The 27,578-nt window shown below is 43.4% G+C and overlaps 2 protein-coding genes across 8 annotated transcripts; one reads left to right on the top strand and one right to left on the bottom strand.

Annotated features, from left to right (window-relative positions):
• Positions 1–3,324: 3,324 nt before the first annotated feature.
• Positions 3,325–13,226, bottom strand: sirt4 (sirtuin 4). Of its 6 annotated transcripts, XR_013499373.1 has the most exons (5): positions 9,526–9,623; positions 8,304–9,098; positions 5,713–5,908; positions 3,779–5,109; positions 3,325–3,445 (listed from the first exon to the last, which is right to left on the bottom strand). XR_013499373.1 is itself a non-coding variant. In XM_078226879.1 (4 exons), exons 2-3 carry the CDS (start codon positions 9,096–9,098, stop codon positions 5,756–5,758), a joined length of 948 nt encoding a protein of 315 aa, XP_078083005.1. In that variant the 5' UTR covers positions 9,526–9,623; the 3' UTR covers positions 3,583–5,109; positions 5,713–5,755. The 6 variants fall into 6 exon arrangements, 5 of the variants coding, with proteins under 5 accessions (XP_078083005.1, XP_078083008.1, XP_078083006.1 ...); XM_078226879.1 differs by lacking the exon at positions 3,325–3,445 and having other exon boundaries at positions 3,583–5,109; XM_078226882.1 differs by lacking the exons at positions 3,325–3,445; positions 3,779–5,109; positions 9,526–9,623 and adding an exon at positions 13,142–13,226 and having other exon boundaries at positions 5,199–5,908.
• Positions 13,227–13,555: 329 nt separating this feature from the next.
• On the top strand, positions 13,556–26,293 carry ctu1 (cytosolic thiouridylase subunit 1 homolog (S. pombe)). Of its 2 annotated transcripts, none has more exons than XM_078226875.1 (4): positions 13,556–13,638; positions 16,217–16,322; positions 19,544–20,051; positions 23,270–26,293. In XM_078226875.1, exons 3-4 carry the CDS (start codon positions 19,556–19,558, stop codon positions 23,797–23,799), a joined length of 1,026 nt encoding a protein of 341 aa, XP_078083001.1. In that variant the 5' UTR covers positions 13,556–13,638; positions 16,217–16,322; positions 19,544–19,555; the 3' UTR covers positions 23,800–26,293. The 2 variants fall into 2 exon arrangements, with proteins under 2 accessions (XP_078083001.1, XP_078083002.1); XM_078226876.1 differs by lacking the exon at positions 13,556–13,638 and adding an exon at positions 14,538–16,081.
• Positions 26,294–27,578: the final 1,285 nt, after the last annotated feature.

Here is a 27,578-nt window from a genome sequence, read left to right as displayed (position 1 = left end):
AAGGTGGTAGATGAGGTACTGAGCAACCAGGCTACTTTGGCCAGAATGGTTTCAAGGTTCACTCAGCTAGGCAAGTGGAGAGAATTCCATCATATTCCTGATTTGTGGTTTATAGATGGCGGACAGGCTTTGGGAAGTCAGGAGGTGAGTTATTCACTGCAGAATTCCCAACCTCTTGACTGCTCTTATAGTCATAGCATTAATATGGCTGGTCCAGTACAGTTTGTGGTCAATGGTAACCCTAGGATGGTGAAGGATTTGGTGATGGTAATGTTGTTGTATGTCAAGGGAAGATGGGGAGGTTCTCTCGTTGCAGATGGTCATTGACTGGCACTTGTGTGGCATGAATTTTACTTGGTTTCCATTTCCAGCTCTTCTAGAAAGATCTTTGTTCCCCACTTGTCCCATTATCCCCTCTGTTGCCTTGCACCACCATCTTCTGTCATTTAGATTACATCTGCTTTCCATCACACTCCTTATGTTCTTCCCACCCCTTCCCACTTTCCATGCTTCTGTACTTAATAACTGTTCCTCTCTCCACAAATAACTTGCCAAGAATTTTCTGTTTTTACTTGTGCTTGCATCTGCAATATTTTGCCTTTCCTTTTTGTGGATATGCTTATCTCTCAAATGTCAAAATTACACAAAGAATAAGTAGTTCCCTTCACAGATTATGCTGTTGCTAACCTTGAGAAAAGCATGGCAGGCTCATTCTTAGATTCTAGGTTTGTATGTTCCAAAAGTCACTGTTGGGAGATTTTTTAAAAAACAAGCTTGAATATAAAATGGATTCCTTAATGCGGCCCTTCTTTCCACTGCTAACAGACTTTTCCCAAAATTCCAATCCCGAATGTTCCCAATTGAAAGAACTGTAACAGTCCTTAACTCAAACATGTATCACAATTTGTTTCAGGCTGTGGTATTCTGATAAATACTTTATAAAGCATCTAACCTAACACTGCTTACAAATGTTATAGTTGGGACCATCATCCCAATCAATTTGGAATTGCCTATTAAACCGGAATGTATCCGAGTGCTTCCTCACTTTAAACAGCTGTCATATTCCCTATTGGTCTGCATTTATCTTTGTAAATAAGCCCAATTCTTGGAGTCTATCCTCATAACGGAGCTCTGAGGTTTTAATCATTTTGGCCATTCTCTGCATTTTTCCTCAAATCCTTTACAACATCCATGTAACCAATACTAGATGAGAAACTCCAAGTGTCAGTCCTACTTTGCCTAAGATAGTACTTGTTACGTTGTAGAAAATGGTCTTAGCTTAATGCAACTTCAAGCCATTAGTTTTCCCTACAGATGTAGCTACCAACAAAATGATGGCAGTTAGAAAAAGGCCTATGTGCTGAAGGGAGCAGAGGCCAAGGATGGTGGTCAGTTGAGTTAAAGTGGCCTGTTTTGGTGTGGCTGCAATAACTGCAAGTCGGTGGTCTTAATTGCTTTGCTCAACTCCCTAATATCCTTTTTCTCAGGTTGGTTCTTCTGCAGGTGCGTGGCCTTGGAGAGGAGAGTTGCATCATTGGAGCTGTTGCCTGCCATTCAGCAGAACGCTTTTGGGCTGGAACACGTCTGTACAAGAGTAGGTTGAACCAGCAAAAGCATGCGGTCTCCTTGACGTAGAGCTTTTTGGTACGGGAGAGATAGGATTCTAAGGCTGACTAATTGTCTAACAATGAACTGTGACTCCAGGGTGGAAGAGCTTCCTAAAACTCCATATTTGCCTCATTCCAGTACCCCTCAATGTATCATCAATGCCTGGTACAGGTTTGGAGGACATATCACCAATTTAGATTATTGGGTGTATCTGTATTGGGGAGGGAGCATGAAGACCCATCTTTTTTATTTTTTTTAGCCATGATGTAGGTGCTGCACTGTAGTGACATGGATTGTTATATTGTTCTGTAATATTTTCCTCCTTGTATATGCATAAGAAACTGTACTCAGCAAATTTCCATAAGACCAAATAAAATGTATTGCATTTAATTACTATTTGTACATCATGCAACTTTCTGCAACAGATAAAATAGAGCTATCAGCACCTCATTAATTTTGGAACACATGACATGCATAGGCAGCTGGGATCAAGTGAATCCTTGAAGAGTATAGGGGGTGTAGGAGTAGAATTAAGGGAGAAATCAGGAGGGCAAAAAGGGGACACGAGATTGTTTTGGCAGATAAGGCAAAGGAGAATCCAAAGAGCTACAAATACATAAAGGGCAAAAGAGTAATTAGGGAGAGAGTAGGGCCTCTTAAGGATCAGCAAGGTCATTTATGTGCGGATCCACAAGAGATGGGTGAGATCTTAAATGAATATTCCTCATCACTATTTACTGTTGAGAAAAGCATCGATGTTAGGGAACTTGGGGAAATATATAGTGATGTCTTGAGGAGTGTACATATTACAGAGGAGGTGGTGCTGGAAGTCTTAAAGCGCATCAAGGTAGATAAATCCCCAGGACCTAATGAAGTGTATGCCAGGATGTTGTGGGAGGCTAGGGAGGAAATTGCGGGTCCCCTAGCAGAGATATTTGAATCATCGATAATCACAGGTGAGGTGCCTTTGTTTAAAAAGGACTGCAGGGAAAAGCTTGTGAACTACAGGCCAGTGAGTCTCACATCTGTGGTGGGTAAGTTGTTGGAAGGTATTTTGAGAGACAGGATCTACAAGCATTTGGAGATGCAAGGACTGATTAGGGACAGTAAGCATAGCTTTGAGTGGAAAATCATGTCTCTCAAATTTGATTGAGTTTTTTGAAGGGGTAACTAAGAAGGTAGATGAGGGCAGTGCAGTTGATGTTGTCTACATGGACTTTAGCAAGGCCTTTGACAAGGTACAGTATGATAGGTTGTTGCATAAGGTTAAATCTCACGGGATTAAGGGTGAGGTAGCTAAATGGATACAAAATTGGCTTGATGACAGAAGCCAGAGGGCGGTTGTAGAGGGTTGTTTTTCAAACTGGAGGCCTGTGACCAGTGGTGTGCCTCAGGGATCAATGCTGGGTCCACTTATTTGTCATTTATATTAATGATTTAGATGAGAATATAGGAGGCATGGTTAGTCAATTTGCAGATTACACCAAGATTGGTGGCATAGTGGACAGTGAAGGTTATCACAGATTGCAACAGGATCTTGATCAATTAGGCCAGTGGGCTGATGAATGGCAGATGGTGTTTAATTTAGATAAATGCGAGGTGGTGCATTTTGGTAGATTGAACCAGGGCAGGACTTACTCAGTTAATGGTAAGGCATTGGGGAGAGTTACAGAACAAAGAGATTGGGGGTACAGGTTCATAGCTCCTTGAAAGTGGAGTCACAGGTGGACAGAGTGGTGAAGAATGCATTCAGCATGCTTGGTTTCATTGGTCAGAACATTGAATACAGGAGCTGGGACATCTTGTTGAAGTTATACAAGACATTAGTAAGGCCACACTTCATAGAAATCATAGAAACCCTACAGTGCAGAAGGAGGCCATTCGGCCCATCGAGTCTGCACCGACCACAATCCCACCCAGGCCCTACCCCCACATATTTACTTGCTAATCCCTCTAACCTACGCATCTCAGGACTCTAAGGGGCAATTTTTAACCTGGCCAATCAACCTAACCCGCACATCTTTGGACTGTGGGAGGAAACCGGAGCACCCGGAGAAAACCCACGCAGACACGAGGAGAATGTGCAAACTCCACACAGACAGTGACCCGAGCCGGGAATCGAACCCAGGACCCTGGAGCTGTGAAGCAGCAGTGCTAACCACTGTGCTACCGTGGAATACTATGTACAGTTCTGGTCACCCTATTATAGAAAGGATATTATTAAGCTAGAAAGAGTGCAGAAAAGATTTACTAGGATGCTACCGGGACTTGATGGTTTGAGTTATAAGGAGAGGCTGGATAGACTGGGACTTTTTCTCTGGTGTAGAAGGCTGAGGGGTGATCTTATGGAAGTCTATAAAATAATGAGGGGCATAGATCAGCTAGATAGTCAATATCTTTTCCCAAAGGTAAGGGAGTCTATAACTAGAGGGCATAGGTTTAAGGTGAGAGGGGAGAGATACAAAAGGGTCCAGAGGGGCAATCTTTTCACACAGAGGGTGGCGAGTGTCTGGAACAAGCTGCCAGAGATAGTAGTGGAATTGTGTAGTAGTAGTAGTACAATTTTGTCTTTTAAAAAGCATGGAGACAGTTACACGGGTAAGATGGGTATAGAGGGATATGGGCCAAATGCGGGCAATCAGGACGACCTTAGGGGTTTAAAAAAAAGGGGCATAGACAAGTTGGGCCGAAGGGCCTGTTTCCATGCTGTAAACCTCTATGACTATGACAAATATTTTGGAAAAATTTACAATATACAAATTTGTTTTTGTACGATTTTAGTTATCCACTGGTGTATATATTTGAAGATTCCTGGTTTCAGTAAGCCCCAGGTCCCTGTGAGATGCTCAACACTGGACGTCAATATTGGAAGATCAAAAATACAGATGGGAGGAAAGATTTGAAGAGAGAGGACACACAGGTTCTGGATTGGGTCAATGTGAGAACCCAAATCGCATGAATGCTACACAAGTTTCACAGGATCTCCAGAGATTCTTTATGCCTTGGGTAAACAATGTGAAAATGTACATGTACTGTCTTCAAACCCAGCTTACCTGCAAACAATGATTAACAGAGTAAGATCAGAGGACTGGTATGGAGAGCATGGTGGAAAGCAGTTCAAGTAATACACCAGTACACCAGTTCGGACAGGAATTTCAGCATCTGTAGATTGCAAAACATTCGAGCAGATGTACATTTGTTGAAAGGTGAAATATTTAAGAGTGCACATAACTCATTGTAAAGATGCATTCATGTAGCAAAGAGCTGAGCCAGACAGACTGAGAGGATTCCAGGACTGCAGAGTTAATTGATTTCAGCCTTGAAGAGTTAGACAGGTAGAATTTACTTCTGTCCTTCCAAATGAAGTGGAGACGCCAGCGCTGGACTGGGGTAAGCACAGTAAGAAGTCTCATAACACCAGGTTAAAATCCAACAGGTTTATTTGGTAGCACAAGCCACAAGCTTTCAGAGCACTGCTCCTTCATCTGGTGAGTGGGAGTTCTGTTTACAAACAGGGCATATAAAGACACAAACTCAATTACCTGTAAAGACTGACATTCAACCACTATTTTGTAAATTGAGTTTACACCCTAACTAGCACGTCTTTCAGATTGTGGGAGGAACCTGGAGAAAACCCGCGCAGACACGGAGAACATGCAGACTCCGCACAGACAGTGAGCCAAGCCGGGATTCGAACCTGGATCCCTGGTGCTGTGAGGCAGCAGTGCTAACCACTGTGCCACCGTGCGTTTTTTACCGAGGTAGACTTTTCAAGTGTATGGAATAATTCAGCACCTCAAATTGCTCTGTTTTAAATTGCAAGAATATTGTTATGCTAAGTTAGAAATTAGTGAATATGAAGATAAAGTTGCTTGTAAGTAAATCCATACAGTCTAAGAAACACTATTTCACTCAGTAAGTGCACTCTGAACTTTAGGATTATTATGCCATTGAATCATTGACTCATTTCCACCAGTCCTACCTTTTGTTTCCCTATTTTAAAAAACAGCCCTAACAGTTGCTGGAAGAGGAACTACAGAGTGAATTTCAACTAATAAACAAATAACTTGTTTTCCCCAACAAAACACTTTTAAAAAATATTACCAGTACTGTAATGAGGAATTTTCAGGTTTGCAGCGCCACAGTCTCAAAGGTGAAGAATACAGGACAGCACCTCTCCACATCGAGCATTGATTTTCAGAGTAGCCTGTTCATCTGCTCTGGTATCCCCAATGTTCAGTAATGCAATTGGTATCTTCTTCTCATAGGCTGCAATGATGAACCTATATCCAGAATAGACCTATTTATACACAACAAAATCAGCAATGTTAGTTTATAAACCACAAGGGTTTGTATGTTGTCTAAAGGTGGATTTGAACCCAACCTAAAGGCTGGGATTGAATTCTATTCTGACACAGTATAAGCAACTCCCTGAGGCATCGGCTGTGGCTCAGTAGTAGCAAGCTCAGTCCCAAAGGATGTGGGTTCAAGTCCCACTCCAGAAACTTCTTTGAAGTTGAGTTGACATTAGCACCACCATGCAGTCCATTTTTCTTAAGGTGCGATCCTTTTGTATAGACACCCAGATGTTTCTCCAGGACAAGGCCTGTGTGGCCATGCACCCATGCAGTTTAATAGGTACAATGTCGAGGACCTAGGCCAATACTCCAATGCTGCACTGTCAAGAGGTGCCATCTTTCAGATGAGACATTGAACCGAAGATCCGGCCGCCCTCTCAGATGAGCACATAATAGTGCCTACATTTCAATTGCTTGCAAAGTGATTTGCAGTGCCTTGATGTTCTGAAAGGCACTATATAAATGCAAGACATTTTTAACAGGGGCGTTCTCCCTGGTGTCCTAGCCAACATTTATCCATCCATCAAAACCTACCTGGCCGATATCTCACTTCTCATTTAGAACCTTGCAAATTGGCTGTGAAGTTTCCACATTATTATGCTGATTACAATTCAAAACAACATATGTTTGTATAAAAAAAGCTCTGTGATGTCCTTGGACTGTGAAAAGTGTTATGTATATTTTTCTTTCTAAAGACAAGCTACCACAATTTTTACAATTTCTGAAACATTAACAAAAAATGACTTGTGATGTCCTGGCTTGGAACATCAGAATAAATTTATACTCTCCGAAACAAACATATCTCCCAGACTCATTCTTATAGAATGGTGCAGCACAGGAGACGATGTTTGAACAAATTGTCCAATTATTCTAACTGTTGTTTCCCATCACCCTGAAAAATGTTCTGTTTCAAGAATAGATCCAGTTCTCTTTTGAAAGTTATTAATTCTGCTTCCACCACCCTTTCCACCAGGCATTTCAGGTCACAACAACCTTTTTTTTAAAAATGCTCATCTCTGCTTTGGTTCGGTTGCCAATAATCTTAATTCTATAAATCCCTCATTCTTAGCTAACCTCTGATAAATCTTCTCAGCACCCTCTCCAAAGTCTTGACCATTCTCCCTAAAATCCGGTGCCCAGAATTTGACACAATTCTCTTCTGAGAATTGAAGCCTCGGCAGTGATTAATAATGGTTTAGCATAACACTTACGTTGCTTGATTGGAAAAGTCTAATAGTGTTTGCAAGCAAGGCTGCTTCATACCAGCACAGCACAGTGTTCCAGGCAAATAGTCATTTAGTATAAATGTTCTTAAATTGGTGGAATTTGTTTGCAGTTGTGTGAGCTAATTGAGAACATGTCACAGATCTGAGTAAACTGCAAGAATTTTTGTTCAGTTTCAGTCAATAGTCCTGCAACTATTGTACCACGCTGACTATATCATAAAAAGGACAGTCAGCAACTTACACCAGTTGGTGGATTACAACACAACTGAGGTTAGACAATATTAGATATGAATTTATATTTCCAGTAACTGGAAATATAAGGGCGGCACGGTAGCACAGTGGTTAGCACTGCTGCTTCACAGCTCCAGGGACCTGGGTTCGACTCCCGGCTTGGGTCACTGTCTGTGTGGAGTTTGCACATTCTCCTTGTGTCTCCGTGGGTTTCCTCCGGGTGCTCCGGTTTCCTCCCACAGTCCAAAGATGTGCGGGTTAGGTTGATTGGCTATGCTAAAAATTACCCCTTAGTGTCCTGAGATGCGTAGGTTAGAGGGATTAGCGGGTAAATATGTAGGGATATGGGGGTAAGGCCTGGGTGGGATTGTGGTCGGTGCAGACTCGATGGGCCAAATGGCCTCTTTCTGCACTGTAGGGTTTCTATGATTCTATGAACTAACTTGAGCAAAGGGAATCTTGAACCAGCATGTAATATCTAAGGGAATGCAAATGTAAGTGACTTTGTATGTAACTCATTTCAATTTAAATTTTTCTAACCTTTTGTGCTGGTTTTGACCAATCCAACCAGATTGTGCTGATATAACTAGTGTGAACTCAGTTCCCAAAATGTTAAGTCCAAGTTCCCATCAATCTGTGTATACCTGAAGATGCTTTTCGTGCTAACAGATTAAGCTATTCTGATTTGGGATTTATTCACTAAGGAGACAGCTCTTTGAGGCCTGTGAAACTCAAACAGTGCAAACCAAGCAATATAGTAACAAATATCACTGAGCTTTCATGGTCCCCAGGCTGGGCTGTAAAACCCAAGCCGTCATAGTCAAGTGGCCACAGGTTGGACATCCCTAATGTAACGTCTTTGATAATCTCACTCACACACCTGCAATGAAGAACCTGCCACCAGAACTGCATCAGACTCAACCACACGCTCATAGACAAAATTCACTTTCTCCTTGTTCACCGTGTCGCCAAAGAAAGTGACATCTGGTTTCAGGATACCGCCACATCTCCCACAGGGGGGAACGTTAAAATCTGCAACTTGTTCATCAGTCAGGAAGACATCTCCATCTGGAGCTATTCCGTGTGCTTCTGCAGCCCAGCAGGGATTCAGAGCTGTGAACTTTTCTTGAAGTTGGCTCCTGGGTGTGACATCCCCACACCCGAGACAGAGCACCCGGTGAGAACAGCCATGAAGCTCCGTCAGGCGCTGACTTCCTGCCTTGGAGTGCAAAGCATCCACATTTTGTGTCACCAGCCAGTGCAACTTGCCCAGGCTTTCCCATTTACTCAAAGCATTGTGTGCCACATTTGGCTGGTGACCACAAAACTGTGGCCACCCAACATAATTCCGTGCCCAGTACCTCTGCCTGCCCTTGGCACTGCGGATGAACTCAGAGTGCTGAATGGGACGCCTTGCTGTGCGAGCATAGAGCCCCACACCCTCAGACCGATAATCCGGAATACCAGACTCTGTGGACACCCCTGCTCCCGTCAGCACCAGCAGCCTCTTGGACCGATGCACAAAATCCTGAAGTTCCTCCAATTCAATGGAGTCCAGTGGGCGGCTCAAAGGAACAAAAGCCAAATTGGAAGCAGTAGCTGCACTGTAGTTCCTGCAGGTTTGTTTTAATAACAGCCACTTCTCAACAAGCACAAATGCAGGCAGCAGTCGCATCTAGAAATAAACACAATCAAATGATAGAACCTATACTACAACATGATCAAAACCATATGTCAGGAAAGTAGCTCAGAAATAGCTCCTACAAAAATAGACATAGTGAAGACTTGCTGTATCTGTCGCCTGTACCTATAAGCTGTTCTCTGCAAGAGGTGACCCACACAAACCGTAATTATCCAGTTCATTCAGAAATTCCAGTCTTTAAACTTCGTGTCATCAGGGAGAGGGAAGATTATTGCATACATACAAAATAAGTCCTTCGTAAATACATCGGCAGAAAAATGCCAGGTTTTGATTTAGCACTGACTTTACTTCTAAAATCTCTGCTGTCGGAACATTTTCAGGGTCAAGTTAGGTAACAGTTACTGCGCAGTCTATCCGAGCAGCAGTTCGGCCCCCGCCCCGATCCTTGCCTGCAGCTTACCCTGGAGAGCCGGGTTCCAGGCCGGGAACACTCGGCGCGACCATCAAAACAAGTGTTACAAAACAATGCCGGTATGGCCTGCTGCCATTCGTCGCTCCGAATACGTAAACTGATAACACGTGATCTGTAACCTCGGTGAACCTCCCCCTGGATCTGATCACAGGAAAGCACAGAAAGAGCCCACTCACCATTCCTGCCTGTTTTTGTTCTTGGACAGAGCATTGAAAGAGATATATGGCACAGTGGTTAGCACTGCTGCCTCACAGCGCCAGGGACCGCCAGGGACCTGGGTTCGAATCCAGGTTCAGGTCACTGTCTGTGCGGAGTCTGCACATTCTCCCCGTGTCTGCATGGGTTTCCTCCGGGTGCTCCGGTTTCCTCCCACAGTCCAAAAGACGTGCAGGTTAGGGTGCATTGGCCGTGCTAATTTCTCCCTCAGTGTACCCAAACAGGCTCCGGAGTGTGGCGACTAGGGGATTTTCACAGTAACTTCATTGCAGTGTTAATGCAAGCCTACCTGTGACACTTACAAATATACAGGTAATTGACCTGGAACTTAAACTGTTTCTCCTTCTCTCCAAATGCTATCTGAACAAGTGGGGAAGTAATTCCATAAATTATCTAAAATGAGCATTATTCAGGTACCTGGTGCAGCCAGCATAAAGAAGGACCCCACGCACCCCAAAAATACTCTGTTCCACCTTCTCCCATCAGGAAAAAAGATACAAAAGTCTGAGGGCATGTACCAACCGACTCAAGAACAACTTTTTCCCTGTTGCCATCAGGCTTTTGAACGGACCCACCTTATATTAAGTTGATCTTTCTCTACAGCCTAGCTATGACTGTAACACGACACTACTAACATCACAGAGTGCACTACTCTGCACCCTCTCCTTTCCTTCTCTATGTACAGTATGCTTTGTCTGTATAGCGTGCAAGAAACAAAACTTTTCACTGTATAAAAACATTGAAAATAGGTACAGGAGTAGGCCATTTGGCCTTCGAGCCTGCACCACCATTCAATATGATCATGGTTGATCATGCACTTTCAGTGTCCCACTCCCGTTTTCTTTCCATACCCCTTGATCCCTTTAGCCACAGGGGCCATGTCCCTGTTTTTTAAAAACTGACCCCAACAGCTTTCTGTGGTAGAGAATTCCACAGGTTAACAACTTTCTGAGTGAAGAAATTCTTCCTCATCTCCGTCCTGAATGACTTACCCCTTATTCTTAGAGTGTAATACTAATACATGTGACAAGAATAAAATCAAATCATTAACAATTGCCATTTTAAAATAATAGGTGCAGAAGTGATGATCTGAAATTGTTGAGCTGAATGTTAAGTCCAGAGGGTTCTGAGATGTTTAATTGAAGGATGAGGTGCAGTTCATTATGTTCAGCTTTACTGCAACAATGTAGGAGGCCGAGATTTAAGTGAGAGTGAGACGGCGAATTAAAATAACAGGTGACTGGAAACTTGGGGTCACACTCATGGACTGGATTGAAATTTACTTCAATCTGTGTCTAGTCGCCCCAATGTAAAGGAAGCCACATTATCAGGAGAGAAAACAGTATACTAAATTGAAAGTACAAGTAAATAGCTTGAAAGTGTTTGAGATCCTGGATGTTGGTAAGAAAGGAGGTAAAATGGCAGGTATCACAGGAAAGAGAGGCACATATTGATGATTTAAGAGTGGATTGGGTGTTGTGGGGGAAATCATAATGTCAAAAAGGGGAGAAAATGTGTTTCATGGGAGCGTCAAGCTCAAGATAGAAGAAATGGCAGGGGAGCAGAATCATCAAATACCTTTTCTTCTGCTCAACCGAGCATTCCCCTCCATTATGACTGACAGGGACCCTTGACCGCCTATCCCATTCTGCTCTCACCCCTTGCTTATGCTCCCAAAAGCATCTTTTAGGTTCCACTCGTCCTGCTGCCAAACCTCCACCATTGTTGACACCTCCAATGTCGAGTCATTCACCTCTGCCCTATTTTTTTCGGACTGTAGTTGTTGGCAATGATTCTGCTGCCATTTACACCTCATCACTACCCATATATAAAAGCAAATTAATGCAGACGCTAGAATCTGAAACAAAAATGGAAAATATCAGAAAATCTCAACAGATCTGACAGCATCTGTGGAGAGAGAACGTTTCGAAACATTGATGCTGTCAGACCTGCTGAGATTTTCCAGCATATTCTGTGTGGTTTCATCTCTACCCATCTCTTGTTTCTTTACTTGTCCTCTTCACCCTTTGCATGATTATTCCTTGTATTATTTAATCTCAGTAAGAGTTTTAACAACACCAGGTTAAAGTCCAACAGGTTTATTTGGTAGCAAATGCCATTAGCTTTCGGAGCCCTGCTCCTTCGGCAGATGGAGTGGAAATCTGCTCACAAATAAGGCACACAGAGACACAAAATCAAGTTACAGAATACACGGGACACAGTGGACAGAGTACCCTGCGTCGTCCAGTACTTCCCCGGAGCGGAGAAGCTACGGCATCTCCTCCGGAGCCTTCAACATGTCATTGATGAAGACGAACATCTCGCCAAGGCCATCCCCACACCCCCACTTCTTGCCTTCAAACAACCGCACAACCTCAAACAGACCATTGTCCGCAGCAAACTACCCAGCCTTCAGGAGAACAGTGACCACGACACCACACAACCCTGCCACAGCAACCTCTGCAAGACGTGCCAGATCATCGACACGGATGCCATCATCTCACGTGAGAACACCATCTACCAGGTACACGGTACCTACTCTTGCAACTCGGCCAACGTTGTCTACCTGATACGCTGCAGGAAAGGATGTCCCGAGGCATGGTACATTGGGGAAACCATGCAGACGCTACGACAACGGATGAATGAACACTGCTCGACAATCACCAGGCAAGACTGTTCTCTTCCTGTGGGGGAGCACTTCAGCGGTCATGGGCATTCGGCCTCTGATCTTCGGGTAAGCGTTCTCCAGCGCGGCCTTCACGACACATGCCAGCGAGAGTCTCTGAGCAGAAACTGATAGCAACTGATAGCACACATGAGGACAGTCTAAACCGGGATCTTGGGTTCATGTCACACTATTGGTAACCCCCATAGCTTGCCTCTTGGACTTGCAGAATCTCACTGGCTGTCCTGTCTGGAGACGATACACATTTCTTTAACCTGTGCCTAATGCTCCCTCCACTCACATTGTCTGTATCTTTAAGACTTGATTAACTGTAAAGATTCGCATTCTAATCAGTATTCTGTAACTTGATTTTGTGTCTCTGCGTGCCTTGTTTGTGAGCAGATTTCCGCTCCATCTGACGAAGGGGCAGCGCTCCGAAAGCTAATGGTATTTGCTACCAAATAAACCTGTTGGACTTTAACCTGGTGTTGTTAAAACTCTTACTGTGTTCACCCCAGTCCAACGCCAGCATCTCCACATCATTATTTAATCTCACCTGTCGTCCCCTGTATCAGAGACCTTTTTTTGTCTCCCTGTCTCTTTATTTGTTTTAAACCTGTTGTATCTGTAACCCTTTCCAGTTCTGATGTAAGTTCTGTTTCTCTCTTCACAAATACTTGCTGAGTATTTAACAATTTTTGGTGTTATTTCCTTGAGATTTACTCCGCAGTAATTTGCTTTGGTGCCTTTTCAGTTACAACAACCGAGATTCCGTCAACTGAGTGGGAAGACATTCTCTCAGCCCTCCTCCGCGCTTGGATTCGGAGCTCAGCCCCAGGCCGCCGCTACCATGGCAACACGACAAATCCCATCATGCAGCGGGCGGATTGTGGGCCATTGCCATTGGATAGCCTGGGATCACATGATCATCACGTGGCGGGGAACTGACCAATCGGAGAGCCATAAGGTGGGGCCTCGCGGCACTTGACCAATCGGAGAGCTCAGAGGCGGGGCCACGCGGCACTGACCAATAGGAGAGCCCTGAGACGGGACCACGTGCCGTGAAACCGACCAATCGGAAAGTTCTGGGGCGGAGCCACGCGGCGCTGGCCAATCGGAGAATCCTGAGGCGCGGTTGCGCGGTGTGGCACTGACCAATGGGAGAGGCAGCCTGGGCGGGCCCAGGCGGTGCGGACGATGCTGGTCTGGGGACGCCTGAGGTAAGGAGCCGGCAAGATGGAAATGTGTATGGGACAGGCCGGGGCTCCCATGCGGGTAGGCCCTATGGCTGGCGGTGCTGCACCCGGAGGTAGCGGCAGAGCATGTCCGCTGAGGGGTGCCGCGGCCTGATCCGGGCCCCTGCTGCTGCCTAACTCTCCCCTCCTCTTAGTCTGTCCACCGAGGGCCTTCCCTGCACCGCCTCCTGGTGTGAAGCAGATATTACATTGCATTGACTTCATGGAAACGGGCCATTCGGCCCAACGTAAAGCCAAGTGTCAAGAACTTTCTCAATCGCTGGAGTGTAGGAGAATGAGGGGTGACCTTGTAGAGGTTTATAAAATCAGGAGGGGCATGGATAAGGCGAATAGACAGGGTCTTTCCCCAGGGTAGGGAAAACGAGAGTGACACAAAAACAGAAAATGCTGGAAAGTCTCTTGGTTCTATTCTCTCCCCACAGATACTGTCAGGCCTGCTCAGATTTTCCAGCATTTTCTATTTTTTCAGATTCCAGCATCCACAGTATTTTGCTTTTAGATACGTAGAGATGAGGCATGAATGACAGCAGAATCATTGCCTTTACCAAAACTAGAGGGCATAGGTTTAAGGTGAGAGGGGAAAGATTTAAAAGGGACCTGAGGGGGAACCTTTTCACACAGAGGGTGGTGGGTATTTGGAATGAGCTGCCAAAAGAAGGTGGTAGAGGTGGGTATAATTACAACATTTAAAAGACGTTTGGACAGTGAAGTCGGAAATTATACCTCTATAGGCTGGTATGAGTCAAAATACAGTCATGCTTTATTCTCATAAGCTTATGGGAGAACTTGACCCCTTGAAAGCGGAAGCCAAAGTTCTCACTGAACACAAGAAGCATGGATATTTATACATCAGGGTTCCCAATACAAGTCATGAAGCAAAGTCCAGTTAACAGTCCTTGATCGTAAATTATAGTTCCTTTAACAGCTTCTGATAGTCTTTGGATCATGGTTAGAAACCATCTGGTATCCTTGGGTCATAAAGCACAATTCTTCTGGTCGTTGCAGTCAAGGTGTCACCTCTGGTCCCCTGCTCTTCCCGCAGCGTTTCCTTTGAAGTGACTGAGTGCAACTGTCCCAGTGGGAGTCCTCCTTCAAACGGCCATTCTCGCACTCTACCATTTGGTCGCTGCTTCCTCTGCTTAAATCACAGACAAGCCTACGAGAAAGAAAGACTAAAATCTATATTCAACTGTCTGTTTTATCAGAATGATATAAACAAGCGAGGGAACCATGAACAAATGGCTTATACTAAAGTAAAAGATGAAAGACATGAACAAATGGCTTATGCTACTACCAGGAGCAATATAAAAAAGGGATGACTCGCCACAAGGAAACGTTAGGTTTGTGATACAGTCCAGGTACAAAGTTCAACCTTTTAGGTACAAAATACATTGAGTACAAAAAAACATTAACCCTTTCCCTTCTTCAGACAGGTACGTGGATATGGGCCAAATGTAGGCAACTGGGACTAGTTCAGTTTAGGAAGCCTGGTTGGCATGGATGAGTTGGGCCAAAGGGCCATGACACTGGTTAGACCTCCGCTGGAATGCTGTAGGTTATTCTGGGCACCACATTTCAGGGACAAAAAGAACCTTTAAAAAGCCGGGCTGAATTGGCTTACGAAGATTGAGAGGATTCAGTTATGAGAAGTTGGAAAAGTTAGGAGTATACTACTTGGAACAGCGTTTATGAAGTGAACTGTTAGAGGTTTTCAAAAAATTAGAGGTTTTAATAGAGTAGCTAAAGATAAATAATATTCACTGTGGCAAGTGGATCAGTAACTAGAGGTCCTCATTAAAATCATTAGGATAAGTTCTTGAGATAACTTACAAAATATCGAGAGGGGAGTATTTTCCCTCAGTAGTGTGGATCTGGAACATTCTAACTGCAGAGATGATATAAACTGATTTCATAAATAATTTCTGAATGAAGTCACGTGTATGCTTGACAATTAGGAACTTTTAAAAATTCTTTCATTGGATGTGGGTGTCGCTGGCCATGCTAACAATTTATTGCCCCATCCCCAATTGCCCTTGAGAAGGTGGTGGTGAGCTGCCTTCTTGAACCATTGCAGTCGTCAACAATCACAACCAAATTTCATGTGATAGGGTTGACGCCAACCAATGGAGTCCTCCCTCTGAATCCCATTGACTCCAGTTTTGACAGGGTTCCTTGATGCCACATTCAGCCTTCATATCAAGAGCAGTTACTCTTACCTCATCTCACCTGTGGGGCTAACTAGAGGAACATTGGAACAGGCAAGCAGAATCGGAAATCTATTAGCTGAGAAGAGAGCCCAGAGAAAAGCAAAGCCAACAAATTGTGCACCTTCTCAGCCCACTGGCTTTCTTTGCAACAAGTACATCAGAGATTGCCATGCCAGAGTGACGCTCTTGAGCCACACCAGGTGATGTTTAACATATTTGACCACCAACGTGCAAACCATCTTCTCACATGATAGATTGCTGTCAGAAAGTAATCCTCTCTGTTCTTATATCATGAAAATTTTGATTAAATCACTGCATAATCTTCTAAATTTCAGGAATTGCAACTCCATTTTGTGTCATCTCATCTTGTGATTTAACCCCTGGAGTCCAGATGTTATTCTGGTAAATCTACGCTGCACAGTCGAATATATCTATCCTAAGGTGGGTGCCAGAACTGCTCAGTATTCTAGGTGTGGTTTAAGCAGGGCTTTGTATGATTGAAGCTTGTATTCCTATCTCTAGATAAAAAGGTCAGCATTCCATTATCCTTTTGATTATCTTGTACCTTTTCATGACATTTTAATGATCTATATACCTGGACCCCAAACACTCTACTTAATTTTCCACCATTTAGAAAGTAACCTGTTCTGTCCTTTTTTGGCCCAGAGTGGATGCCCTCACATTTACCAATGTTGAAATTCATTTGCCAGAGTTTTGCCCATTGATTTAATCTAGCAATATTTCTGTAATTTTTTTGGTTCCATTTGCTTTGCGTATAATAGAACAGAGGTCTGACAAAAGGGCAGAGAAGACTAACAAGAGAATAAGTTACTGCAATCACAAAAAAGTTACTGGTTGAGCAGCCTGCAATCTGCTGAGCCCCTGGTTATCCAGAAGTATAGAGGCCTAGGTAAAGCAGGAAAAAAAGCTTATGACAATCACAAAAGACTTAATACTGTATAAAGCCTAGTGGAGTATAGAAAGCACAGGGGTGAAGTAAAAATGGGAATAAGCAAAGAGGATACAAAAACAAATTGGCAGGTAAAATCAAAGAAAATTCTAAGATGTTTTACCAATGCATTAAGAGCAAGTGAATAAGGAAATGGTAGGGCCCATTAGAGATGTACATGGTAACTTGTGGGTTCATTCAGAAGATGTTGGCTGGGTTCTCAGTGAGTACTTTATCTCTGTCTTCATTAAAGAGAGGGATGATTCAGACATACTAGTTAAGAGGATGAGTATGAAATATTAGATATAATAAACATAGTGACAGGGTAAGTGCTGGAGTAACTGGCATTCTTGAAGGTAGATAAATCACCAAGGCTGGATGGATTGTATCCCAGACTGTTGAGGGAAGCCAGGGAGGAAATAGCAGATGCCCTGAGGATCATTTTCCAAGCCTCGGGTGAGGTACCAGGGGGTTGAAGGTCTGCAAATGAAATACCATTGTTTAAAAAGAGTGCAAGAGATAAGTCGGAAAACTATAGGCTGATCAGCCTGATTTCAGTAGTGAGCAAATTATTGAAAAATTCTGAGAGACAGGATAAACTATGACTGAAAAAGGCACAGATTGTTCAGAGTTAGTCAGCATGGTTCTATTAGGAGAAAATCGTGTCTTCATCAAAAAATTATATTAAGTTGGTATCAAGAAGAATTGATGAGGGTAGCACAGTGAATATTGTCTACATTGATTTTAGTAAGACATTTGAGAAGGTGCCACATAGCAGACTGGTCAGAAAGGTGAGATCTCATGGGATAGAGGGGAAGGTGGCAGGTTGGATCCAAAATTAGCTCAGTGACCGGAAACAAAGGGTAATGGTCGTTGGATGTTTTTGCGAATGGAAAATGGCTTCCAGTGTTCCACAGGGCTCGGTGTGGAGGCCATGCTGTTGTGTATATTAATGATTTAGACTTAAATGTGGGTGACATAATTGGGAAATAGCAGATGACACAAAAATGGCCATGTAGTTGGTAGTGAGGAGGATAGCTGTGGACTCCAGAATGATATCAATGGTTTGGTTGAGTGGGCAAATGGAATTTAATCTGGAAAAGTGTAAAATAATGCATTTGGGGAGGGCAAACAAAGCAAAGGAATACTCAAACAGGAAGGTATTGAGAGGGGCTGAGCAAGAGAGAGATCTTGGACTTCATGTCCACATGTCCTTGAAGGTGGCAGGACGATGGACAAGCTGGTCAAGAAAGCACATGGAAAGTTTTCTTTATTGGGCAAGATATTGAATACAAAAACAGTGATGTAATGATGGAACTGTACAAAATGCTGGAGTTTTGTATACAGTTCTGATTGCCACATTGCAGGAAGGACATAATTGCTCTGGAGAGAATGCAGAGGAGATCTACAAGAATGTTGCCTGGGTGTGGAAATTGCAGCTATGAGGAGCAATTGGATAGGCTAGAGTTGTTTTCCTTAGAGCAGAAGAGACTAAGGGGTGATCAGACTGAGGTTTCCAAAATTATGAATGACCATTTCATGAGTCCTTTGCTAGGCAGTTGGCCTCTGGTTTACAAAATAATTGTGCAGGAATGTGCAGTGTACAAGTAAGTGCTGGAGACTTATTGCCCTGGCCATTATCATTTAGAAGATCTTTTGAGTGTGGAAGGAATGCAAAGCACGAAGATTGGCTGCCTTGTGGCATGTTGCATAGCCAAAGAGTTCTGAAAAAATCATTAAGCCTTCCGTTGTGTCACTGCTGAAATGCATGTTACTGCCATGCCATACCAGAGCAGTGAAAAGAAAACATAGATACTTTAGCTTTTGCTCTGAAGTGTCAGAAAATGTTGCTTCAAGCTGCATTTCAGGAATTGAATGTCAAATCTAAGCTGATGCTTCAGTACAGCATAAATGGAATGCTTTTTCGCATGCACTGTATTTCAGGTGAAAGATTAAATTGAGGTTCCCCCTTAAGCATTTGAGTCAAATAATTGGAGTCCCTGAATAATGAGAGTAAACCACCTTGTGCCATTTTGGTATCCGTATTTAAGGAAGGATATGCATATTTTGGGGCCCAAAATTTGTTGGGTCTTGACAGGGTAGACACTGAGAGGCTGTTTCCCTTGGCTGTGGAATCTAGAACATGGGGGCACAGTCTCAGGATAAAGGACCAATTATTTAGGACTGAAATAAGGAGAAATTACTTCACCTAAAGGGTTGTGAATCTTTGGATTCTATCCCAGAAGGTTGTGGATGCGTCATCATTTAATACGTTTAAGGCAGAGGTAGACAGATCTTTAGTCTGTCCAGGTTCTTGATAAATCAGGGGATCAAGGGTTACAGGGAGAAGGCAGGAGAATGAACTTGAAGCCCATGTTGAATGAGAAAGCAGACTCGATGGACTATATGGTCTACTCTTGCTCCGATGTTCTCATATTCTCTTCAGTCCTGTGGATCAGTATCTAGGAATAGAAAAAATATTGCTCTGTCATGTTTTTCCTTAGTCCAAGGTTTAAGAAATGTTGACATATCACAATCTAGATTTGTCACATCCCCTTGCAAAGCACAGTGTGCTATAAAATAGTTTGCTATGGTCTTATTAATGAAAAGGATTTTACTGTAAAGCACTGCAAATGTTCAGGCTTAATTATAGTAACTCTTGTTGGCTGCACCTCAGATATGCTCAATCATTTCACTTTGCTTGCTCTTTCAGATCTACTCCAACATGCCCATTCCCTGCAGCAGCTGTGACAAGAAGACGGCAGCTCTCAGGCGGCCCAAAACAGGCCACTCCCTTTGTAAAGAGTGCTTTTTCTGGGCCTTTGAAGAGGAGGTTCATCAGACAATCCTATCTGCAAAGCTTTTCCAGAAGGGAGAGACTGTAGGAATTGGTGCTTCTGGTGGGAAAGACTCAACTGTTTTAGCTCACGTTCTAAAAGTCCTAAACGAGCGGTATGATTATGGGTTAAATCTGATGCTGATCTCTGTGGATGAAGGCATCAGTGGTTATCGCGATGACTCCTTGGAGACGGTAAAGAGAAACCAGCAAGAATACGATTTGCCCCTCAAGATCGTTTCCTATGAAGAGCTGTATGGTTGGACAATGGACCAGATTGTGAAGAAAGTTGGTTTGAAAAATAACTGCACGTTCTGTGGTGTCTTCAGGCGGCAAGCTCTTGATCGAGGAGCCATGATGCTGAAGGTAGACAAGGTCTGCACAGGTAACACGCATTGACTTCCCATCCATCTAGCCTCACTCATAAGTTTATATGCATGACACAATGACTTTAAATATTCACTGGGACCAGTTCAGTTCCAGTAAAAGATGGACCGTTGCTCCCTGACACTCCATCTCATCTCCATCATGGCGAAAATCTCCTCTATATGTTTAGGTTTCAATATCTCAGGATGGCTTGCACTCCGTGTATTACCAAAGCTATCAATTCCACCTCTGTCTATCAACAATTGTAACTTTGTTTTTATTTTAGTTAATCTGAGATATTTGTATAGTGATCATCTCCCAAGTTTCTTTACATTGTGTTGTGTTAGCTACTTGGAACTGTGTGGAGTAATTTGATATAATCCCAGCCCCACATTGTTTTTGTTTACCTCTCCCCATTCATCTCACCCCTTTGCTTCTTTACTCCCCGCGGTAATGGGAAAACTGAGGATTTGGATTATCACTCAGCGGTCCATAATTTTTTACAAAGTCTGTGCTTGCGCCACGCTAAACATTCCCAAAGTCATTGTGATTTTTCTACTGTGTTAGAATCTGGAACCAATCCCACCGGTTTCGAGATTAGCAAATATAACACTACTGTTCGAGAAAACGGAATTCCGGCCAAATAGCCTGACATGAGCTGTCAGGAAAATGCTGAAATCTGTTATTAGGGAAGTGGTAGAAACATAGAAAACAGATACAGGAGTAGGCCGTTCGTCCCTTCGAGCCTGCACCACCATTCACTATGATCATGGCTGATTATACACTTTCAGTATCCCACTCCCGCTTTCTCTCCATACCCCTTGATCCCTTTGGCCACAAGGGCCACGTCCAGCTCCCTCTTGAACATATCTAACGAACTGACCCCCAACAGCTTTCTGTAGTACAGAATTCCACAGGTTCACAACTGAGTGAAGAAGTTCTCCCTCATCTCAGTCCTGAATGGCTTACCCCTTATTCTTAAACTGATAAAAGGACACTTAGAAAATCATTTGGTTAAGCAGAGTTCAAATGGTTTTATCAGAAGGAAATGGTGTTTGACAAATCTAGATGTTAGAGTTTTTTGCAGATGTAAATAAAGCGTGTACCATGAAATCCCTTTCGGCCCATTCAGTCTGCACAGACTCTGAAAGAAAATCCTACCCAGCACCTCACCTCAGCCCTATCCCTGTCACCCCTTGCATTTACCATGGACACCAAGGGGCAATTTAGCATGGCCAATCCACCTAGCCTGCACCTCTTTGGTCTGTGGGAGGAAACTGGAGCACCCAGAGGAAACCCACCACAGTGCAAACTCCACACAGACAGTCGCTCAAGGCCAGAATTGAACCCAGGTCACTGGTGCTGTGATGCAGCAGTGCTAACCACTGTGCCACCCGTGTAGTATACTTGGCTTTTCAAAAGGCATTCCATAAGACACAACATGAAAAATTGCTGCAAAGGATAAGGGCTCATAGAGTTGGAAGTCATTTGGATGGAGAGTAAAGAACAAAAGTGGAATTAAAGTTCTGGAATAAACTTCCTGATTGGATGGTGGAGGCAGGTTCGATCGAGGTATTCAAAGGGAAATTGGATTGCTATTTGAAAGAATTGCAAAGTTACAAGGGTAAAGCAGGGGAGTGGAACTAAAAAGAATGCTCTTTCAGAGAGCCAGTGTGGACTCGATTCGCTTAATGACCTGCTTCTGCACTTTAAAGATTCTGTGAAACATCATTTTCAGTTTGATGGCCTATTACTAGTGGGAGGATTTAAGCAGGTAGATACTGAGAGGTTGTCTCTTTGGCTAGAGAGTCTAAAACCAGAGAGCATGGTCTCCGGGTGAGGGTTGGACCATTTAGAATTGAGTTGACAAATTCTTTCATTCAAAGGGTTGTGAATCTTTGGAGTTTGATACCCCAGAGATCTACAACTGTTCAGTTGACCAGGGTTGATTGACCATTACAGTATTGGGTGAAAAGATGGTGGTATGTCAGTATATGTATGGACTCAGTATAGAGGCAAGAAGGATCCATACAATAATGTGCCTTTGGGAGAGAAATGGTTAACCGCTTGACAATTGAAGGAGGTGGCCAGGAAGGTAATGGTATTATTGCCAGACTATTAATCCAGAAACTCAGCAAATATTCTGAGGACCTGGGTTTGAATCTCCCATGGCAGATGATGGAATTTGAATTCAATAAAAAATATCTGGAATTAAGAGTCTACTGATGACCACGAAACCATTGTCGATTGTTGGAAAAACCCATCCGGTTCACTAATGTCCTTTACTTGGTCTGGCCTATATGTGACTCCAGTGCCACAGCAATGTGGTTGACTCTCAACTGCCCTCGGGCAACTAGGGATGGCCTTAAATGCTGGCCAGCCAACGATGCCCATGTCCCATGAATGATTTTTTTTAAAGTGAAGAAATTTGGGAAAGAGTGGGGAAAGAGACCAAAAGCATTAAGAGAACAAAGGATACATTAATTGTGAGAAGTTAAGTAACAAGGCAAGGTTGTTTGTTTTAGCATGACCTTGAGAATAAGCATATCTCCTAGAGCCATTGTTATAGGATGAGGCGGCACAGAAGAAGGTCTGTTTAATTAGCCCCACTCCAGTGCTCCTTTGCCACAGCCCTGAGTCTTTCCTCTTGAAGTATTTATCCAATTCCATTTTGAAAATTGCTGTTTAATCTGCTTCTGCTACCATTTTCGGCAGTGCATTCCCAAACAAAATAAAAGATTTCTATTCATCTCCCCTCGGTTTTTCATGGCATGGAATCCGTTTCTGGAATGGCTGGGAGTTCAGCTCGGAGGGTGGTGTGGAAAGACTGAGCAACAAGCAGGAATCCAGAGTTGGAGCAATGGAGGGCTTTGGACTGGGACAGGTGACTGCCAAAACAAAATCCCAAAGTATGAGGAATATGACCACCTTCAGTATCTGCACAGATAGGTTTGAAAGCAATTCACTGGGGCTGAGAGGCTGGTCTAGGATGGTAATTTTCAGAAACCACTGGGTGCACGGCACTTGGTTGTTAGTTAAGCTTGTCCCACTTGTTCCATGATTCAACCCGGCCTCCGCCCCCATTTTGTATAACACATTGAGTCATCTGGATGGCCTCGATTTGGAGGCCAATTGGTGATGTGGGTTCCTGTCGCGCTCCTGCACAGTGATTGACCTGTAATAGTGCATCTGTGGGTCTAAAGGGTAATGACATCCTTCTTTCTCCCCCTTCTCCAGGTCACAATGCCGATGACGTTGCTGAGACTGTCCTGATGAATTTCCTTCGTGGCGACATTGCCCGACTCCGCCGCTGCACCTCAATCACCACAGGCAGCGAGGGGGCCATTCCCCGCTGCAAACCACTCAAATACGCCTATGAGAAAGAAATTGTGCTGTATGCTTACTTCAAGAAACTGGACTACTTCTCTACAGAATGTGTGTACTCCCCTAATGCGTACAGGGGTTATGCCCGTGCTTTTCTGAAAGATCTGGAGTCGATCCGGGCCAGTGCCATCATGGATGTGATTCACTCCGGTGAGAATCTGTCTGTGAAGGAGGACGTAAAGATGCCCACACAGGGAAACTGCACTCGCTGTGGTTACATTTCCAGCCAGAAGCTGTGTAAGGCGTGCGCGTTGCTGGAGGGGCTGAACCGAGGGCTGCCTAAACTTGGTATCGGCAAACACCACAAATTGCACAATCGACTGCTGAACAAGGAGCCACTCACTGAGGAAGAAGAGAGGAAACTCGGAGCAATTCATTTCTGAATGCATGCATTCATTATTCATTTTTAAACTCTGCAGATTACCTGGCAAAGGCCGGTCTTAGATTGTTAACTAGCCAGTGGCGAATGTGTTTACGACCAAGGTGGAAACTGTATCTAATCTCCATCATAAGTGCACTGGATAGAACGGCCATTATTGATACCTTTAACCACCAAATACTTCACCTTTCTTATCATGTGTGCCACTTTGCTGAATATTATAAAGTGCAATTTTAATTTTTAAACACTTTGGCTGCTGACGTTGTAGCGCACAGATTAATTTTTGGAGGGATATTGAGCCTAATGATAAAAAGATAACATTCTGCACACCCTACGAATTCAGTTAAAACTGATTACTAATTTTCTTGGAAATCACTGAAATTCTTAAGAGACGTATTTGATTTGTTAAAAAAACATGCAAGAGCTGATCAGTAAAATGCAATTTATAATTTGCACCCCAGGCAACGGGAATCTGTATGTAAGCAAGACTTGTATACCAGGTTTTTAACCATTGCAAAAATCTCCCCTTTCTTATTAGAAGGGGGAGATTGAGCGAATGAAATTGGATTAATCTGAACTCAGTCCCTATTTTATGTAAACACAGAGCACCAGTCTCTATTGGTTTGAATCTAAAGTAGCATAAAATTTGGCAAATTCCCTAGGAAGTGGCAAATGTTGCAGTGATGTGTTGGGGGAGAAGAGGAAAGAAGGGTTAGAGGTACATGTTGGGCAGGGTAAGGGAGTGTCATTGTGTATTAGCTCTGCTGACCCTCATGCAATCTGGGAGTGTTTGATGCAAGCAATTATTGACTTTAAAAATGAGCAAATAGGTTCCACTTGCTCATTCTGAGCTCTGTGTGGGACATCCTATACTCACTCGATCCAAATCCTGGATTGCCCTGATTTGGCGAATGGGAAGACGATAAATTAAAGTGAAAGTCAGCCCAGGCCATTTTGACACTTGGCCTAATTGTAATCCAGGGGCAGCTTGACTGGCTCTCATCCCAGCTACACTGTGGATGGAACTTTAAATATGGATTCAGATAAGTAGTAAGAACTGAGTATTTTGGCCTTTGCATTACTCTGTGCTCATTCCGGAACCCCCTCTTCTTCACAACCCAATTATCTGATTCTAGGGCGTCCATCGTCTGGTGAAACGGGGACAGATAGACAAATTGGGTTCATGACCATGATCCTCATTGAGCTGTTTGTGAAAAAATCTTTTACCACTTTTAAAGTTTTTTCACTAACTGATTTTAATGTTTTAGCCCCGAGTTCCAGGAGAGTGGGTGGTGGGGATTCCAGTGATTGCTGGAGGAATAATTTACAATAATGTCTGCACTAAACACTGCCCTGACTATGCAGCCCAGGGTGACTGTAAATGAAACATCTGTGTTTAACTGAGCTGTAGATGGTACAAAATCTATCCATCTAGTTTTATATTTATTGTCATCAATTTCTAGATTTATTTTAATAAAACAGTTATGATTATTTAATAATGTAATTTTTGTACAGATCCCACCTATAATACAAAAATATTGAGCCAAACTGAACCATTAACCAACTTGTTAGAAACCTCCTATTGAAATGAGTTTCAGCAAATCCAAGGCCATTCCTGGTCAGCAAAGGTCAACCATCCCTGAATTTGCCCCTATTTTTTGAACAGGTTTGGTATAAAATTGGTCATTTCATTGAGAAAGGCCAAATGTTTGGTTCAGCAGGAAATGGAAACATGTCACACAGTTGACAATCGATTGGCTCCCCTTTTGAGGTTGGGACAGGCAAAAGGGAGCTTTTCTCTACATCTGCCTAGCTGCACCTAACCTGGAAATGCTGGTCATCTGAAATGAATTGCATTCTAAGTTAGTACTAACGCTTGATGCCTTCAAAATTCAGTAGGTGAAAAGTAAACCTCTGCTTAATTGTAGCAACTTTCCGAGGGCAAAGTTCTCCCAAGTCAGCCCTTTGACTAAAACTTGTTTCCTGGACCTGATGTGTTAGGGTTGGCCTTTAAACGAGAACTGTATTGAAACCTTATATCTTACTATCCCTACAGTCTTAAGTCCGAGTGAGCAACCTCAAGAATCTCCCTTTTATTTTAGATAATACCAGATGCATCATTCCAAAGCTTCAATTCTTTCATTCCTTTTAGTTTGTGATTTTTACTGCAGCAGGAGAGAAGAAAACGCCAAAAAATGCTCACATTGTTCTGAAAAGTTTGGGTATGTAATTCTGAAAACTTGAAATATTCCCTTGTAATATATTGATGCTTTCTGCCTTTGGGATTGTCATATGTAGTTGAAAGCCACTTCTATTTAATTAATATTTGTGCAGAATACTTTGTTTCCTATTAATGGATAGTTTTGTATAAAAGACAAAGGAAATTCCGTTTCAGAGGCTCACTGACATTGTTCAAGCTAATGGTTATGTTAACGTGAGTGGAAAGGCAGCAGATGGATGAAGAATAAGTCCTGTAAAAATGCATTCGGTTCCCATAGGGATGAAACTGAGAAGATGGCGCCATCTGGAGCAATGAGCTCAAATTACAGTCGAAGTTGATGCAGAATCATAGAAACCCTACAGCGCAGAAGGAGTCCCACCGAACCTGCATCGACGACAATCCCACCCAGGCCTTATACCTGTAACTGCCCCCCCACATATTTACCTTGCTAATCCCTCTGACATTAAGGGGCAATTGGGCATGGCCAATCAACCTAACCCGCATATCTTTAAAGTGAAAATTTGGCATGTCAGCTACGACTCTCACCAACTTTTACAGATGCACCATAGAAAGCATTCTTTCCGGTTGTATCACAGCTTGGTACGGCTCCTGCTCTGCCCAAGACCGCAAGGAACTACAAAAAGTCATGAATGTAGCCCAATCCATCAAGCAAACCAGCCTCCCATCCATTGACTCTCTCTACACTTCCCGCTGTCTTGACAAAGCAGCCAGTGTAATTAAGGACCCCACGCACCCCAGACATTCTCTCTCCCACCTTTTCCCTTCAGGAAAAAGATACAAAAGCCTGAGGTCATGTACCAACCGACTCAAGACAGCTTCTTCCCTGCTGTTGTCAGACTTTTGAATGGACTTGCCTTGCACTAAGTTGATCTTCCACTACACCGTAGCTATGACTGTAACACTACATTCTGCACTCTTGTTTCCTTCTCTATGAATGGTATGCTCTGTATAGCGTGCAAGAAACAATACTTTTCACTATGTTAATACATGTGACAATAAGTCAAATCAAAGTGTGGGAGGAAACCAGAGCACCCAGAGGAAACCCACAGGGAGAATGTGCAAACTCCACACAGACAGTGACCTGTGGCTGGAATTGAACCTGGATCCCTGGCGCTGTGAGGGAGCAGTGCTAACCACTGTGCCACCAATTCAGGTAGGTGTGTCAGAAAACAAATGCATCAAAGAAAGCAACAGCTCCTGGTCAACATTTGAAATGAGTATTTAACTAGGTGGAGCTAGATATTACTGTGCTAATGCTCTTAATGCTGAATAACAGTGTTCGGTTTGTAGCCTTGAGCGAGTTAGATGTTGTCATTGTTTGACCTCCCACTAGGGTTGAGGGGGAACCCAATATCAGTACCTGTGGAAAGTGGCAACCATAACTGCAGGGATTATCATATGCCTTGGTGAAGAAAGTTGGTGATGATTCTGTAAAGGGAGCAAGAAAGGCTTGCGAATCAGATGAGTTGCAATTCCATCCCCACAAGACCAGCCTCAGTTGACATTTCCCTTGGCTCTCTCTCACTTTTTCTGGATGTAGA

Source organism: Mustelus asterias, chromosome 13 (genome assembly GCF_964213995.1).
Source record: "Mustelus asterias chromosome 13, sMusAst1.hap1.1, whole genome shotgun sequence".
Classification (NCBI taxonomy): Eukaryota; Metazoa; Chordata; class Chondrichthyes; order Carcharhiniformes; family Triakidae; genus Mustelus; species Mustelus asterias.
Note: the sequence above shows the minus strand (reverse complement) of the source record. Positions and strands in the feature narration are given on the sequence as shown.

Excerpts from the sequence above, each read along its gene's own strand:
- sirt4 (XM_078226882.1), bottom strand. The coding sequence starts at position 9,098 with ATGCGACTGCTGCCTGCATTTGTGCTTGTTGAGAAGTGGCTGTTATTA. Across the intron at positions 5,909-8,303 it reads TGGCAGGTTCTTCATTGCAG|GTCTATTCTGGATATAGGTT; the intron begins GTGTGTGAGTGA and ends GTGTATAAATAG.
- ctu1 (XM_078226875.1), top strand. The coding sequence starts at position 19,556 with ATGCCCATTCCCTGCAGCAGCTGTGACAAGAAGACGGCAGCTCTCAGG. Across the intron at positions 20,052-23,269 it reads GGTAGACAAGGTCTGCACAG|GTCACAATGCCGATGACGTT; the intron begins GTAACACGCATT and ends CCCCTTCTCCAG.